The sequence below is a fragment of the Toxotes jaculatrix genome, chromosome 19 (assembly GCF_017976425.1).
Source record: "Toxotes jaculatrix isolate fToxJac2 chromosome 19, fToxJac2.pri, whole genome shotgun sequence".
Classification (NCBI taxonomy): Eukaryota; Metazoa; Chordata; class Actinopteri; family Toxotidae; genus Toxotes; species Toxotes jaculatrix.
The window spans coordinates 15122612-15137322 of NC_054412.1; the positions used below are offsets into that span (position 1 = coordinate 15122612).

Sequence of the window (14711 nt, forward strand, 5' to 3'; positions counted from 1 at the left end):
ACGTGTGTGTGCGTGTTGTGTTTATTTGCTGAGGCAGCAAAATAAAATAAGTAAAAACCAAAAAATCGTACACTAGTTATACAAATTTAATATTCAAAAAGCTACCAAAAGATTATTTCGTCTTCCATGTCAACACTGCAGAGCCATGAAAGGGAGGTTTTTGTTGAGTATTGCCTCTAATGGTCATTTGAGTTATAACATTTGGGTGGAACTATTCAGCATATAAGTGCTAATCCAGATTTCTTTTACAAGTAAAGACAGAACTTCATACACCCTATTCTCATAAGTATAGAGTTTTCTGCAGTTCTCCAGTGACAGCAAGTACAAAACAAACATTTCCATCATACATTAGCCTATGCCGGAACCTTGTGTTAGGATATCTGGACAGTCAGATTAAAACAGAAAACATTTCATAAACATCTCTAAAACATATTCGAAGCCGTTACTGGAGTGCCATCGCAGCAGAGGAGGTGTCCTGCTTCAGTGAAGGATTAGACTTCAACAACTGAACTGAATTTTGTCAAAACAAACAAAAAAAAAAACAAGGAAAGAAGAACATGGCTCAGTGCTTAAACTTCTTTCAGGTAAGCTTTTGTTTCAAAGTAGCAACATGTAAACATCACATCTGAAAAGGCAGCCCTTTTCAAATGACTACAATTTTCAAATAGAAAAAATAAATTTGACATATAACTCTGGTTGTATGCTCTGTCTGCACTGTATACTTAGCAATATGACTGTATAAGTCCATAAACTGAGGTGTGTGTTAAGAGGCACTATATCGAGGCCTCTGTGGCTGTGCTGGGGTTTTGGCCAGGGGCTGGACTGGATGGGCAAGAGTTCTCTGGACTGCCAGGAGTCCGCAGGGTACTTTTCCGCTTCCCGTTCCGCACTGTGAGCTCCTCTTTGGGCTTGAAGGTCAGAGGTACGAAGCCGTCTGCATCCGCCACAAGTACAATCCACAATGGACCTGGAAAAAGAACAGAAGACTATTATCTCAGAGGGGTTTTTTCCATATATCTGAGTTGTGTTTCCTTATCCAAATAAATAAATAAATACTGACCAGCCACAGCAAAATGTGGTTTGGGATAACAGGCAGTCACGAGCTGCTGTGTCTCAGTTTGGGACAGTCAGTCATACAACAGCAACAAAACACTATGCACATTAAATGGTAGTAAGCTGCTTTTGTTTAAAACCTTGTAATCTCACCTAGGCTTTTAATCACTTCCAATTATAGCTTACGTGTGTTAACAGAAGAACAATGCTAGAACAAGTTGTCCAAGATTGTACAATTAAATTAGGTTATTTATCAGTTAGAATGCATTCTGAGTGGGTAACTTGAAGGTTTAAAAGAATCTTTTAAAAAATAACCTAAAAAGAGTAAGAGTAGAGAGTTTGATTTTTAGATAATCTATATGGTGACTTCCAGGTGACCTCAGCAGGGAAGCCCATGATCCAGGTATGCTGAAAATACTCATGGGGGGACACCTCCTACGAGACCTACAAGGAGTTTCCTAGAAGTGGTTTTAATTTATTAACCCGAACACTCTCTGTCACAACATGCTTAACCATACAGGCGATGCAACATGGAAGCTTTTAAGCAGGCAGCTTAGATAAGGCTTCATATTAAAGACAATTCCAGGGTTTAAACAGACTTATGGCATCAGGCTGACAGCAACGAAAGCTTGAATGGGATGTAGAGTCTGTCATTTTAAAACAGCGGAGGTGGAAAAGTATGTTCTTTTGTTAATAAACTCAACTGGCTGCACATACCATACATCATCTCTACTATAGTTAGGTTGAAGAGGTCTTGGAGGGCTCGCAGACAAAGCTTCCCGTCACACAGCAGCACTGGCCTCCGCTCGTCAATGAACACATTTTCTGACAACTGCTTCTGCATGTGCGCCGAGATGGAAAAGGTGAAGGAAAGAGAAACAGTCTTTGGTCAGACATAAATCAAACAGAGCAAGTTGGATGCTATGGTAGTCAATAAATCAATCCCTTTATCTGATGCCTGCTAATTAAACGCCACGCTCGGATTTGTGTGTTCACGCCGCATTAATTGCCTCCAGGCATTTCATCGGTCTTATCCTTAGAGTGAAAATTGCAGCTGATTAAGTTGTTTAAGCGCCTCATCCAAAAGCTGCTCATGGTAGATTGTGGCAAGAAAGGGAATCTCCTCCTCACTAGCTAAGGTAACACGCTGTGATACAAACTGTGTAGCAATGCTTAATCTACATTAGACTATAACACAAGGAAACTGTAGTGAGTGAAACAGTACCTGACATGTGACATTGACATAGGGGGGCTCGGAGGCATTGGGGTAGACACTCAGGGCCTTCTTGCCGTTCTGGGTATAATCTCTGATTTCTGTCAGGCACTGCTGCACATCTGCAAAGCGAGTAAAAAGCCTCTCCATGTTGTGGACGAGCTGCTCCAGCGCACGCTCCTTGCCAGGACCCGGTGTCTTTTCTGGCATGGGCAGTGTGGGCTCGCTGTGAAGCTTGTCCGACGGCTCGAAGCGAGGAGAACTGGCCCGGCTGGAGTCTCTGCTGGCCTGGCCGGCCACCGCCAGGCTGCTCATGCGGTTGACGTGGTCCATGTCGAAGTTCTCCACTGTGATGGAGGAGGCACTGGAGAGGGCTCTGTCTGATGCTCGGTCAGAGAAGTCCACGGAGCTGGTGACAGGGCTGGGCTCGCCGCTCCTCACCTCCTCCACCAGCCTCCGCCTGTTCCCTGGTGAACGAACTACTCCCCCTCCAGGCAACACCAAGTCCTTTATCCCTGGGCGCTCCCTGTCATCCTTAGATAGGTGCTCAGAATGCCTCCTAATCCCTGCGCAGAAGTTAGAAACGGACTCATGGCTGTGAACAGAGGGGGGTGGTGTGACAGGAGTCTCTCCATTGTATACCAACTCTTTGGCTAACAGACGGAGGATATATTTATCTGTGTTAGAGGATGGGAGGAAGGCAGGATCGTTGGACTTCTGCCTGCCCACCATCAACAGCAGCATCTTGTCACTGAGGAAGCAGACTCCTTTAGGCCTCTCGTTCGTCTGCAGAGATATCTGCTGAATGTTTGGCATTGCGGAGGCTGTGATGCAGTACACAAGCACCATGTTGCACGTGTTGGAAGCCACCGCAACCGTGGAACCACGGGGATCAAAAGCAACAATGTCTGGAACCAGAATCCCAGGGATGCTGACTTTGCGTGTGGTAGTGACTTTGCGCTCATATGTGACTAGGATGAGGTGAGAGGAGTCCTGTCCAGAACCTGTCAGAGTGTCTCTGCGTCGCAGGTGGATAAGGGGGCTGGGGTCAGAACGACGGTGTCTCGCCAGGAGGTGGGTGAGATCCAGGGGGCCTGAGCTGGGGATGTAGGATCTCTCTGATTCAAATGACCTCCTTCTCGAGTCCAGAAGGCTGTCGTCATCTGACATGACCACTTGCGAGCCTTGGCCCTGCAGGGACACTGCCTCTGACGTCATGTCAAAGGCTATGCCTGCATTTAACCCGCAGATCTTGTCTAGAGGTAGCTCCGTGGCCACGGCTACTTGCGCCTCCCCCGTGGCCTCGATGGCACAGATGTAGCCTCCCACATCAAAGATGGGGCAAAAGGAGCAGGCCACCAGACTCTTCTGGATGTCATTCCAGATATAAGAATGAAGAGCACTGCCTATAGCCACCACCAGGCGTGTACCATCCTTAGTCCAGCATGCACAGTGGATGAGTCCACTACCTTTGATATCTGCTTTGATTCTCCTGTTGTCCACCCTGACAGAAAACAGCACAGAAGTGTCCCTCTTGGTCAACACAGCTAGCACGTCCAGTTTAGGATGCCACACGCAGCCTTGGGAGAGCAAGGGGAAAGGCTCACTCATCTCGCAGGTCTGAGTGCACAGCAGCTTGTTCTGCTCCAGGGTGCTGAGCTGCAGTTGCCACACGGTAACGTGTTTCTTGTGCTGAACAGCCAGCAAGGCAGGGGAGTCAGAGCAGCACAGCGGGCCCCAGAAGAGCCCTAAGACATGCTCGAACTGCCCTATAACGTTGGTGTCCCCGAACTTCACCTCACCATTGATGAAGTAGAGAGCTGTCAAGCAGACCTGCTTGCCGTCTGTCCATGCTATCCCGTGCACAGGGTGAATGGCTTGGTGTAGAGTGTTGAGACCTGTCCGAAGCAGCTTTGCCTTACCAAGATCCATCCCGGCAGGTGTGAGGAGGCTTGTTCAAAGACAAAAAGAAAAAAAAAATATGACTCAGAAAGTTAACATTGATGACAGAGACCTGTGTCGGATCTGAATGGGTCCTGTGCAAGTGTAGCTATTGCTACCTATGCAGATTAAGAATAGCAAAAGCCTCTCTCGTGTCTCCTTCCAAGTACATGCCTTAATCCCCTCTGCCTGAGCTGAGGCAGTTGTGACGAACACTTATAGCTGCTTATGCCCGAATGACCTCAACAACACACAGGTCCTTTTAGGACCTCAGGGCATTATCAATACAAGGTGTTGAGTAGGAGTGTCTAATCACAGCTTTCACTCTTTTAGATATAATGACACTGGAGCACATTAAGTTGAATATGTAGTACTGTTAAAATAACTGTATATAACCTTACTGAGGCGAAGTTATGGTGCATGTGTGGTTAAACGTATGAACTTAGCCTTAAGAGACATTTTCCAATTCATACACACTGGATTTCATTGGTTTACATGAATTTACTTATCCTTCATATGAAGCGAGTTAGCTAATAAGTTAGCTAAGACGTAAAAATCCACACGAACAAGCATTTTTACACTTCGCGTACCTTAAAAAAACACAAGCATCTCATGTGGAACCCGTGAGAGACACTGAAAGTGTGTTTCCCGTCTATTAATTCACGTTTCGCCGGTAGAAATGTGTCTCCAACGTTCATTTCAATTGACTCGGAAGCAAAACTAACCGACAACTCAGGTGCATTGTGGGATACGTAGTTGAATCACGATTATAATTGTTTTTACCACTTTGTCCGCACGGGGTCACTGCGCATGTGTTATTGCCAAATACTGGTGAATTTGAGAGAACTAATATAAGATAAATATTTACTCTGAGAAAGATTATAGGTAACCAGGAAATATAACTTAAATTAAAATAAGACAACGGCTGATGTACTTCACTTGTACGTCCGCCGTGTGGCTCAGTAATTCTTCGGGGCTGAAGACGGCGTACGTGGGGTAGTTGTAGATCTCGACCCCGTCTCGCTCCAAACTAGAAAATATCTTGGCTGTCTCGGTGTTTGGCCGCAGCTACGGGTCGGTAGAGGTCGGTGGATGCATGGTTTTCACCGATAGAGATCGACTTGTGGCCGCGAAACGGGTAACGTTGGCTGTCGAAAGGGCTTTTTAGGCTGTATGTTTCAGAGCTAATCTCCGCGGCAGCACAACCATGGGCGTGGAAGTCGAGACAATATCTCCCGGTGATGGTAAGTTTTATCCGCTTGTTTGCTTGCGCCTTAATGCGGGCGAGGTGGCGGTGGGGCTCGGTGCTTCCCCGGAATGTCGTTCAAATCTTCTTAGATATCAAAATCATTTATAAATATTCCAGGTGCAGTTGTATAGGGGATACGGTAAAATACTAGTTAGAAAGATAGCAATTAATAGTAGTATTCGGGATATATACATAGGAGTGTTTGAAGTCAGAGTTTTTACTATGTTATTAAGCATCACTGACGCCTGCACGGCATCTTTCTAGAAAATACTTAGTGACTCTTAAATAGGTGAACTCCACCAAACCTGCAAGTCTCTTTAAACTGAGAGTTGGCTCAGAAAGTAACTGTTTGACAGGGAAAAGGAAAAGGTAAGATCAGATAGACCTTCGACTCCCCGAGGCTTATTTCTCTCTGTCAAACGCACTAATGACATTATTGAAGGCACTTGATAGCCCCGTACACTGGAAAAATAATCCCCCAGGCTAAAGCTTAAATATAAGAACGAGACAAACTGATGCATATCTGACTTCAGTATGCATGCAGGCATTAAGGAGTGCATAGCATTACTGCAAGGAACACCTCACCAGACTTTTAACCCCAGCCATTGTTAATGTTCAAAATTAGCCTGGCAGCCTACAAACAAACACGCAGTAACACTTGTTTTCTCTCTCAACAGGAAGAACATTTCCAAAGAAGGGCCAGACATGTGTTGTTCATTACATAGGTAACTGACTCATTCTTTGCTTTTGGCAACTATGGAACCAGACGTCTATCCTGTCTCTTTGTTGACAAAGGAAATGTCTTTTTTCTTTTGGTCAATATCTAGAGGACATCAGGGGTCTGTTTGTAGCTTTGCTCTCTTAGTGTACATTGTCAGACATGTATGCACCTGTGTGTCGCTTACGCTTTCAGTTTAGAGATAGGGTTACTGCCACCACATCCTCAAAACGTTAATATTCTTTTGGGCTTTTTTTGTTTTGGAGGCACATGTTGGCATCTCGTGGTATCAGTGTCATTTTAGAGACTGCTGCGACTTGCACAACCTGCTTATGTAAACACATGCATATACACACACGCATGCTTTCTTTTTCCTGTTTGTCTCTTGTCAGATTGCCCAATTCTGAGGCGTGGCAGCTAGACCCTGAGATGTTTGGGAAATAAATTTGGGTTATTCTATGCCCCAGGGTTGGCAGACCAGACAACTAGGTCAGACAGAAAGTAAACAAAGCCTAGTTCACATGTCATCAGTCTGTCTGTGTATCACAGGGTTATTACACGGTTGTAAAAGTTATTGCACACTCCTTGGCATTGTCTCTGTTGTTAACTGGTTTTATACAAGCACGTGAATATTGTCCTGTTGTGTGTGCATTTTTGTGCACGCATGGATTGTCAATTGCGCATTCTTGCTTGTCCCTGATGGTGGGGCTTTCCTCTCTATCACTCGAAGTGGGGCCACGTGAGTGTCTCAGTCTGTGAATATATTGATGTCTGGATGTCACTGACCTGCTTATAATACTTTGTTTCATTTAAGCTTTCATTTAAGTCTTCATTTAAGAATTTCAGCCCTGTTTGACAAGTGTGTATGTGATTTGCAGTCAGAGAGATACAGGCCAGCTCTGGATAACAAATGCTGTGTTGTTCAGCTTTTTTTGGGACAGCGGAAAAAGTAATCAGATTTCCCCTTCTGGCCTGATCCTTGCAGAGATCAGCCACTGCAGTAGCGAATTATGCTATAATTGGAAATGATACATCTCAGCATGAGATGTTGCTCTTTTGGGATCTTCACTGGAGTCATGTATAGTGAGTGTTTGGTAGTCACTTGCTCTTTGCCTAGCAGTTCTCTTTTCCTGGAGCTACCTCCTTAGTAAATTAGTAATTTACCCAGAACCATATCCCACTTTTGGATACTCTTCCTGTTGTTTTTCTGCCTTTTCTGTTCTGGTTTCCTGTTCTCTGTTGTCATGATCACATCATCAACTGCTGTTTTCTGTGCTTATCACATCCCTGAGTGGAGCAAAATTGGCTACAGTCTCCTGACTAAAAGATCTGTTAACACCAGGATGTGCTAGAGCCTGGGAATGACTTCTGTGATTATTTAAAGCAAAGCCTGTACTTTGAAAGCGGACAGGACAGTCTTCAGCTTGTGCCCTTTATTGTCCTTTTCATTCACATCCGCAACATCTCTTTGTCTTTCTCTATGTCTCTCACATGATTTCCCCATAAGCTCCTGGTATTTTGGCAGCGGTGGCACGCAAAATACAGTTAAGCCAAAGCAAGGACCTTGCCAGTGGAACACAAAAAGAGCTACAAATATGTTATTGTATCAGCAGGGAAATGCGTTTGCAGTGGGTGCACAGAAAAAAAAGCACTGGTATTTAAAGGTACAGCTGTACAGCGTGTGAAAATAAGACCTTAGTGTGGAGCACAAGCCAGGAGATTAGTGGAGGATTTGTTTTACAATAATTAATATACGTGCCTCAATATGTGACTCTCTGTTAAGCGAGTGTGTACGTGTAAACAAGTCCCACAGTCAGTTCATTCTTATTTCATTCACATTTTTATCATGCTAAGCCGGGGTAACTGAAGAAGACATTAAGCTCTTGCATTACTGGAAGTGGAGTGAGTGAGGAGGATGTGAACTTTTCCCCCCTCGAGGCTTTTCATGTCGATAATCTCCAAGGGGCAAAAGTAATCCCAGTACAGAGATGAAATAATTTTATATTTTGATTACTCTCCTTGAATTGGTATGAACAACTAGTGTGGATTAGTCACCCAGGAGTTTGTATGAAAGTCAAACTACTGAAGATTATCTACGTGTCAGGTCAGTAGACACAACTAGACAGACACTAACCCACATTTGTTTTATTTAAAAGTGGAAAGACAAGATTAGTTCAAGATCTGATAAAGGGATAGTACTGGTAATAGAGGTTAGCTGTAGATTTGGGATATAAGCCTGTCCCAAGTCATCCAGCTGGCTCCACAGACTGCACCCTCCACTGCACCCTGCATTGGTATTGGTTTTCCAGATAGCAAAGATAAACAGTAAAGGTAAGGAGAGAGTGACTTCCCAATACTAACTGGGATTCGAGACCACTCTGTGTGCAGCAATTAACAGTAGAGAGCCCCAGTGTCACAGAAACTCTCTCACACTCTCGCACTGCCATGCCTTTTTGATCCTCACTTTCACCTCTGGGATTTTAAACATGCAGACACACACATGCCAGAGCACACACAGACGCACAGATATGTGCGTGACCCTCCTCTGACTCCGATGAGAGTTGTGGATGCCCAAATTAGCAGAGTGGTCATTGCCACAAGGCAGGTAAGAGCTCTGGTGCCATGAGAGTGGCAGGATGGAGTCATTTGAAGTGCTGCTCGCTCTTTCACACATATTCTTGTTTCTTTCGTGCCTGACCGATGGGGAGGCTGTTCACAGAGCAGCAGCTCTATGAGCGGTGTATCTCAGAGCAGTGTTACACAGACAAGCCGGCTGGTGTGGTTCAAGTTGGCCTGAGATGTGTTACCTATTTTACTCCTGGATTATCTTTCACTGGCCTTGCTATTCTTTCAGTCATGCACACGTTAGCTGCCCAGTCCAGTCAGTTACAAATATATATGACAGTATATATATATATATATATATATATATATATATATATATATATATATATATATATATATATATATATGACTGGCCAAAAGCTTAAAAAGCTAATAGTAAATTGCCTAATTCAGGGGCCGATCACAGATTTGAAGAGCTGTTGGGGGTTGAGGGGCTTCCATGTCCCATGTTTGCTCATTTCTCTGTGTGTTTTCATTGAAGGAAAAGAAAAATGGAAGCAGACCTGACATGAGTCAATATGAAGTAAACTACAGCAGCCATCGATCAGGGTTTCCCAGACTGATGAAGTCTGGCACTAGTCTATGATGATAGATAGTCCAGTCCATGGACCATGTGGAGGAGCTTTATCAGCAACAGGCCTGCTGGATATGATGTCATACCTAAATGTGGACGTCATTCCTTACCATGTTTGAGCTCCGGACTTCATCGTGAAACGTGCTGAAGTGGACCCCTGATGACTCTTAGTGTGTGACACAGGAATATATAGACTGAAGCACCGGGTTGTATGTCAGGAGATGCCAAACTCAACCTCCAGGGGAGAATGTTGTGATTGAAAGCTGTGGGAAGCCTTCATTCCCAGGCCTGAGGAGTTAAAGAGAGCAAGAAAGGTGTTGACTTACAGTTTCTAAATTAGGACAAAAAAAAAAAAATCCTAAATCTGTCAGTTTGAGCTTTTGGTGAATTATGGAGTGTCGGTGTCCTGGTTTTTCTGAGTGCATAGCATCAGGAAAAGCAGATGCCCACGTTTTCACCAGCATAGGCACAGTTATGGATGAACGTCATTTCATTATGGGCATCTGAAGGGAGAAAAGGGTTCTCTGAGTATTAAGTTGCCCGTGTGTTTGACAGGTTTTTCAAAGACTGAATTCTGATAGAGAGCAGGCAGGATATCTTCATGCAGTGCCCAATGACCTTATAGCACATGAATAATTATCCACAGTAGAACCTGGACTCCCCATGTCTTGTTCAGAATTGACTTGTTTGGCACGTATAATGATATAACCTTTAAGCCACTTCTGGGGATCATTTTCGGATTCTCCATGCTTTGGCAACTGTTCATTGCTGAAAGTGCTCCTATCATTACACCGACTTCCAGTTTGATGTACTTGATATATTAATGAAGCACGAGCAAGACTTTATTTCTCTTCATTGAGACGTGCGTGCCTGCAGCTGCGAAACGCGGCAACACATATGTTTGTCGTAGACAGATAGCTTTACACGCGTCTCATTTCATCCACACTTAGGCCGAGGGGGTTGTTGTGCTGGCAGCCGTCCTAGACGGGGGTGAGAAAGGATACAGTAAGCTGAGTAAAAATAACCCCACCCCTGTGCGCCACAGCTTTTTTTTTTTTTCCAAATCCAGCCAGAGCACCACCAAGTGAAAACCTCTCGCGAGGAGGGAGAGTCTGGGAGCCAGTCTCAGGAAGAGACGGGTCCTGCTTTACTTTTGCGGAGACCCCACCCATGCTGTGCTGTCTGAAGAGTGATAACAGAGCAGTGACAGAGGTGGGGTTTAGGAGTAGTTTTGGATGTCTCTGCTTTCCTGTGACTATCAGCTATGAGTGAAATATTTAGCCTAGCTCTCTTTAAGCATGTGTAATAAAAACTCAGGGCAGTATAAAGAACATAGAACAGATGTACATGCATGTTACATGTACACTGAACACATCAGTTAACTATTGGAATCCATATTTCTCCTCAGGACACATACCGCTGTGTATTTTTTCCACTGGAAACAAAGAGCAGGTGGTGTTTTTTTCCCTATTGTTTGTGTGTGTGTGTGGTTTTTTTGCCTCACAAGCTGGTTATGGCCAGTTGCCAGCGTGTGCCACAGTGCCTATTGGTGTTAACCCTTCTGCTGGCCTATGCTGCCCCCTCTAAAACACTTGGAGTTGTTAGCTACTCCTTTTTACGTAACAGTAAGAAGTCTTTAAAGAGCCTTTAAAAGCATGTAAAGTGTGCTGGTGTACAATATCCCTCCTACGTCAGCAGCCTCTCAGCAGACACCCCAACCAGCCAGTAGAACTCTGTAGTGCAGTGTGTAGGATATGATCCCCCACTGGCTTCCCACTTGCGAACATTGCTTGTCAGTGTTTCCTTGCACCGCTGCCAGAAACTGAACCCACTTTTCTGCAGTTGATGCAAGAAGGTTTTGCCTCTCTGCTACTCGAATGCCCTGTGGCAGGTGGTATTCGCCTTGGTGTGTGTACTTGATGACTCCGCGGCTGGATCGGGCCCAGCCCACCGATATCTGGGCTACTGTGATTCTTGGAAATGATGGACCGACTAAGTTTAGGGGGAATGAAAGGGGAGAAGGAGTACAGTACCAACATTCATGTGACTAGATGAGCCAGACACCATTACTAAACTTCAGTTAACACACAACTTTAAATGCCAAGTATTCACACTTGTTAAATTACTACAGAGAACAATAAATCAAAGGACTCTCACAGGGCAACCTCCAAAATGAAAGTAGCTGTTGTGGAATATTCTTTTTGCTTGACACTGTTTTGGTGGAACTAGGGTCGAAAAAAATTGTTATTTATTGTGCGGGTGGGACATGTGCATCAAATCTTCAGTCCTGGTATATATAATTTTATATAACAATACTAAATTATGCCATGACATAATTATAAAACTGTTTCTGGAAACAAGAAGAAGGGCACATCTGTTTTTGGCTAATCTCGAGCATGCATATGTATTTTTCCCAGAAAGCTAGGTGTAATGTAGGATACTGACAAGGTAAAACTGTTATAAATTGATAAGCAGAAAGAAATCATGCTTTGTTTGTTAGTACCATGTGTATAACGTAAGTTGTAATGTAGAAATGTTTCTGCCCATGGCTGCAGTGGTGGTTTTTTGAGGCGGCAAGCCCCTGAACATGTACTGTATCTCACAGGAGCACCGCAGCTGAAATTCTCAGAATATTGTTCACTGCTGTGTCAGTGTATAGTTGTCCTCTTGGCTTTCAAAAGGGTCAAGAAAGTTCACACAAGTTATCAGAGTAACAGAGCATCGCTTCAGATGACAGTTTGGATTCCCTCAAGGCAAAGTGGCAAAAGGGGAAGTCAAAGAGGGCATGTTAAAAACACTAATGAAGTGGGCTCACTGTTTCCGTGCCTTTAGTAGTGTTTAATGGCCTCAAGGTTATTATCATGCCTGAACGGTCGGTCAGTGTTCTGAAGGAGCACAGTCCTGCGCTGCTCCGCCTTTGTTACCCTTTTCTCCCTGTGGTCTAGATACAGGCAAGCAATGGCCTAGTTAACTTTAAAAATAATCCACTAAACCAGGCCATTGCTTCCTGAATCACATTCCCTTTGTTCATTTAGGTAATTGAAACAGACCCAAGATCCTGATAAGAAACCCTGCCAGAATAATTCCTCAGTCTGGAGCCAGCACTGCTTTATTCCTTTAATCTTAAAATACGTCATTCCAAAACGTTAGGAACTGAAGGAAGGGTGTGCATTGATAATGTGTCACACTGTGATAAATGTCAACAATGAGTTCAGGCTAGATACCGTACTGCTAGTCATAAGTGTGCCTTTAATCTTTATTTTGTATCACATCACCAAAGCGGGTTGTTTATTTACCAAATGCTTCTCTGCTCTCTGAATTTTGTTAATGTGATCTCTCTCTGGCAGGTATGTTGCAGAATGGGAAAAAGTTTGACTCTTCTCGAGACAGGAACAAGCCCTTTAAGTTCAAGATTGGACGGATGGAGGTCATTAAGGGCTGGGAGGAAGGAGTAGCACAGGTAAGAGGGGGAAGTTAAGGCAGCGCTTCTTTGACACTTCGCCCTGTGGCATAACATGGCTCAGCATTTATTTCACCCCATGTGACCACAGCTGCGAGTTCATTCATTCATTTATGCCTGTGATGTTTAAAGAGCGTGCCAAACATAGTATCAACGCTCACTTGTTGTAAACTGTCTGAGTTTTCCGTGGGTCAGCGACCACACCAGAGTTGCTACTAAGAGAGGTCATTGCATAAAATTGCACTGCTGTGAAATATTACTATGATTTAGACAAAGCATCGAGTGTGATGTACCTTTTTTTCTCAAGCATTTCTCAAGTGTTTGCTGAAATTAAACTCTTTCCTCAAAAGTATGAAATTATGTATCTAAAATTCTATGCCATATTTTGCTTTAGTCAGCCCTCAAAAGTAAACAAAATCTGCTGTAATTGGTCTTAAACATGCAAAGTCACCAGTTTGGTTTTTCAAGGCCTGTCACGCTCACATAGGTGATTTCAGCTGTTCAGTTATTAATCAGGCTGATTAGACTGCTGCTCAGCTTGAAGTTGAATGGAGACATGCAGGGAATTAAGTGAAGTCCTTTTGGCTAAAAGGAGGATAATATGAATTTTTTTAAAATAAGAGTTTTTGTCAAAGTAGGAAAAAGCACAGGTGAAGATAAATGAATATAAATAATAGCTGAATTCCATCTATCTGCTTCAGTTTCAGGGTCCTGATATTGTTCGTGCTGGCTCACACGCTTACAGGGACACTTGGTTAAAACTGACTCATTGTTATTTGTAACACCTCTGCTTTTCCCACCATGACAAGCCAAAATGTCTGCTGTGACAAAGGTCTGTGTGCGTGTAGGGTCTTTAAAACAGCGTGAAAAAGTACATCAGCAGCATACTTAATTATGTTTTCATTTTCTCCTGTGCTTCAGATGAGCCTGGGCCAGAGGGCTAAAATCACCTGCACACCAGATATGGCTTATGGAGCGACAGGCCACCCCGGGGTCATCCCCCCAAACGCCACGCTTATATTCGATGTGGAACTGCTCAAGCTGGAGTGATGAAGACTGAAGGTTAATGAGGTTGCATTCGCCACAACCTGCTTCCACAGGGTGCTGCCTCCTACCATCCACCTGCTCTTCTTTGTTTCTACAGTCTCCTTCAGTTGAATATTTAAACGTATCTGCCGCAGCTTTGTTGCCATCATTTCTTAATAGATACTGCAAGAAAAATTTTCACACTGCTGTAAGACTTTTACACACACACCACGTCCTGGTTTGTTTGTTAGAGATGCTTTTTTTGTTTTTAATTTCATTTAAAGTTGTAAATTTTGTTGAACCAAGAGGAAATCGGTTATATGATGAAACGCCGTACTACATTGCAATCGAAAACATACTGCCTTACAGTTTCAACAGCAGAGGAAGGGTACACGTGTTGAAAGTACAATCTGCTCTGTATATTAACTGGGCATTATATACCACTGTCTGCATTGCCACTTTGATAAAAGTTCGTCCTGCTGAATGCTCTGAATGATGTTGCTATGTTTAGTATATTTTATACCCCTCATAAACATTTACTGCAAGTGTCCAGTCTATCCCAATCCAATACTGTACAGAACTCTACAAGAGCCATTGCTACTGCTATGACAGTTTATCGACCAACTCTTGAATAAAAATGGCATGTACTGTGTTGAGAAATCTGCGTCCTGTGTGTAATTTGTGACTGATTGACTGATAATAGAAGGAATGCTGAAGGGGAGGTACTGTATGTTTTGACAGGGGATTCTGCGGGAACATCGCCTCCTAGTGGCGAGTTTCGCATAAGTAAACATCAGCATGAATTCTTCATACTACCAGCTAATATTTGGAATTGCACTGTATGTACTGACC

The 14711-nt window shown here is 43.8% G+C and overlaps 2 protein-coding genes across 2 annotated transcripts; one reads left to right on the forward strand and one right to left on the reverse strand.

Moving 5' to 3' along the window:
* Positions 1-106: 106 nt before the first annotated feature.
* On the reverse strand, positions 107-5030 carry LOC121199780 (WD repeat and coiled coil containing). Its single transcript, XM_041064720.1, has 4 exons — positions 4798-5030; positions 2279-4217; positions 1771-1891; positions 107-967 (listed from the first exon to the last, which is right to left on the reverse strand). The coding sequence occupies exons 2-4, from the start codon at positions 4196-4198 to the stop codon at positions 774-776; spliced, it is 2235 nt and encodes a 744-aa protein (XP_040920654.1). The 5' UTR covers positions 4199-4217; positions 4798-5030; the 3' UTR covers positions 107-773.
* A 58-nt stretch (positions 5031-5088) lies between these two features.
* Positions 5089-14513, forward strand: fkbp1b (FKBP prolyl isomerase 1B). Its single transcript, XM_041064721.1, has 4 exons — positions 5089-5451; positions 6134-6181; positions 12721-12833; positions 13755-14513. Exons 1-4 carry the CDS (start codon positions 5415-5417, stop codon positions 13881-13883), a joined length of 327 nt encoding a protein of 108 aa, XP_040920655.1. The 5' UTR covers positions 5089-5414; the 3' UTR covers positions 13884-14513.
* Positions 14514-14711: the final 198 nt, after the last annotated feature.

Excerpts from the sequence above, each read along its gene's own strand:
- LOC121199780 (XM_041064720.1), bottom strand. The coding sequence starts at position 4,198 with ATGGATCTTGGTAAGGCAAAGCTGCTTCGGACAGGTCTCAACACTCTA. Across the intron at positions 1,892-2,278 it reads ATGTCAATGTCACATGTCAG|AAGCAGTTGTCAGAAAATGT; the intron begins GTACTGTTTCAC and ends GCGCACATGCAG. Across the intron at positions 968-1,770 it reads TATAGTAGAGATGATGTATG|GTCCATTGTGGATTGTACTT; the intron begins GTATGTGCAGCC and ends TTCTTTTTCCAG.
- fkbp1b (XM_041064721.1), top strand. The coding sequence starts at position 5,415 with ATGGGCGTGGAAGTCGAGACAATATCTCCCGGTGATG. Across the intron at positions 5,452-6,133 it reads GACAATATCTCCCGGTGATG|GAAGAACATTTCCAAAGAAG; the intron begins GTAAGTTTTATC and ends CTCTCTCAACAG. Across the intron at positions 6,182-12,720 it reads ATGTGTTGTTCATTACATAG|GTATGTTGCAGAATGGGAAA; the intron begins GTAACTGACTCA and ends TCTCTCTGGCAG.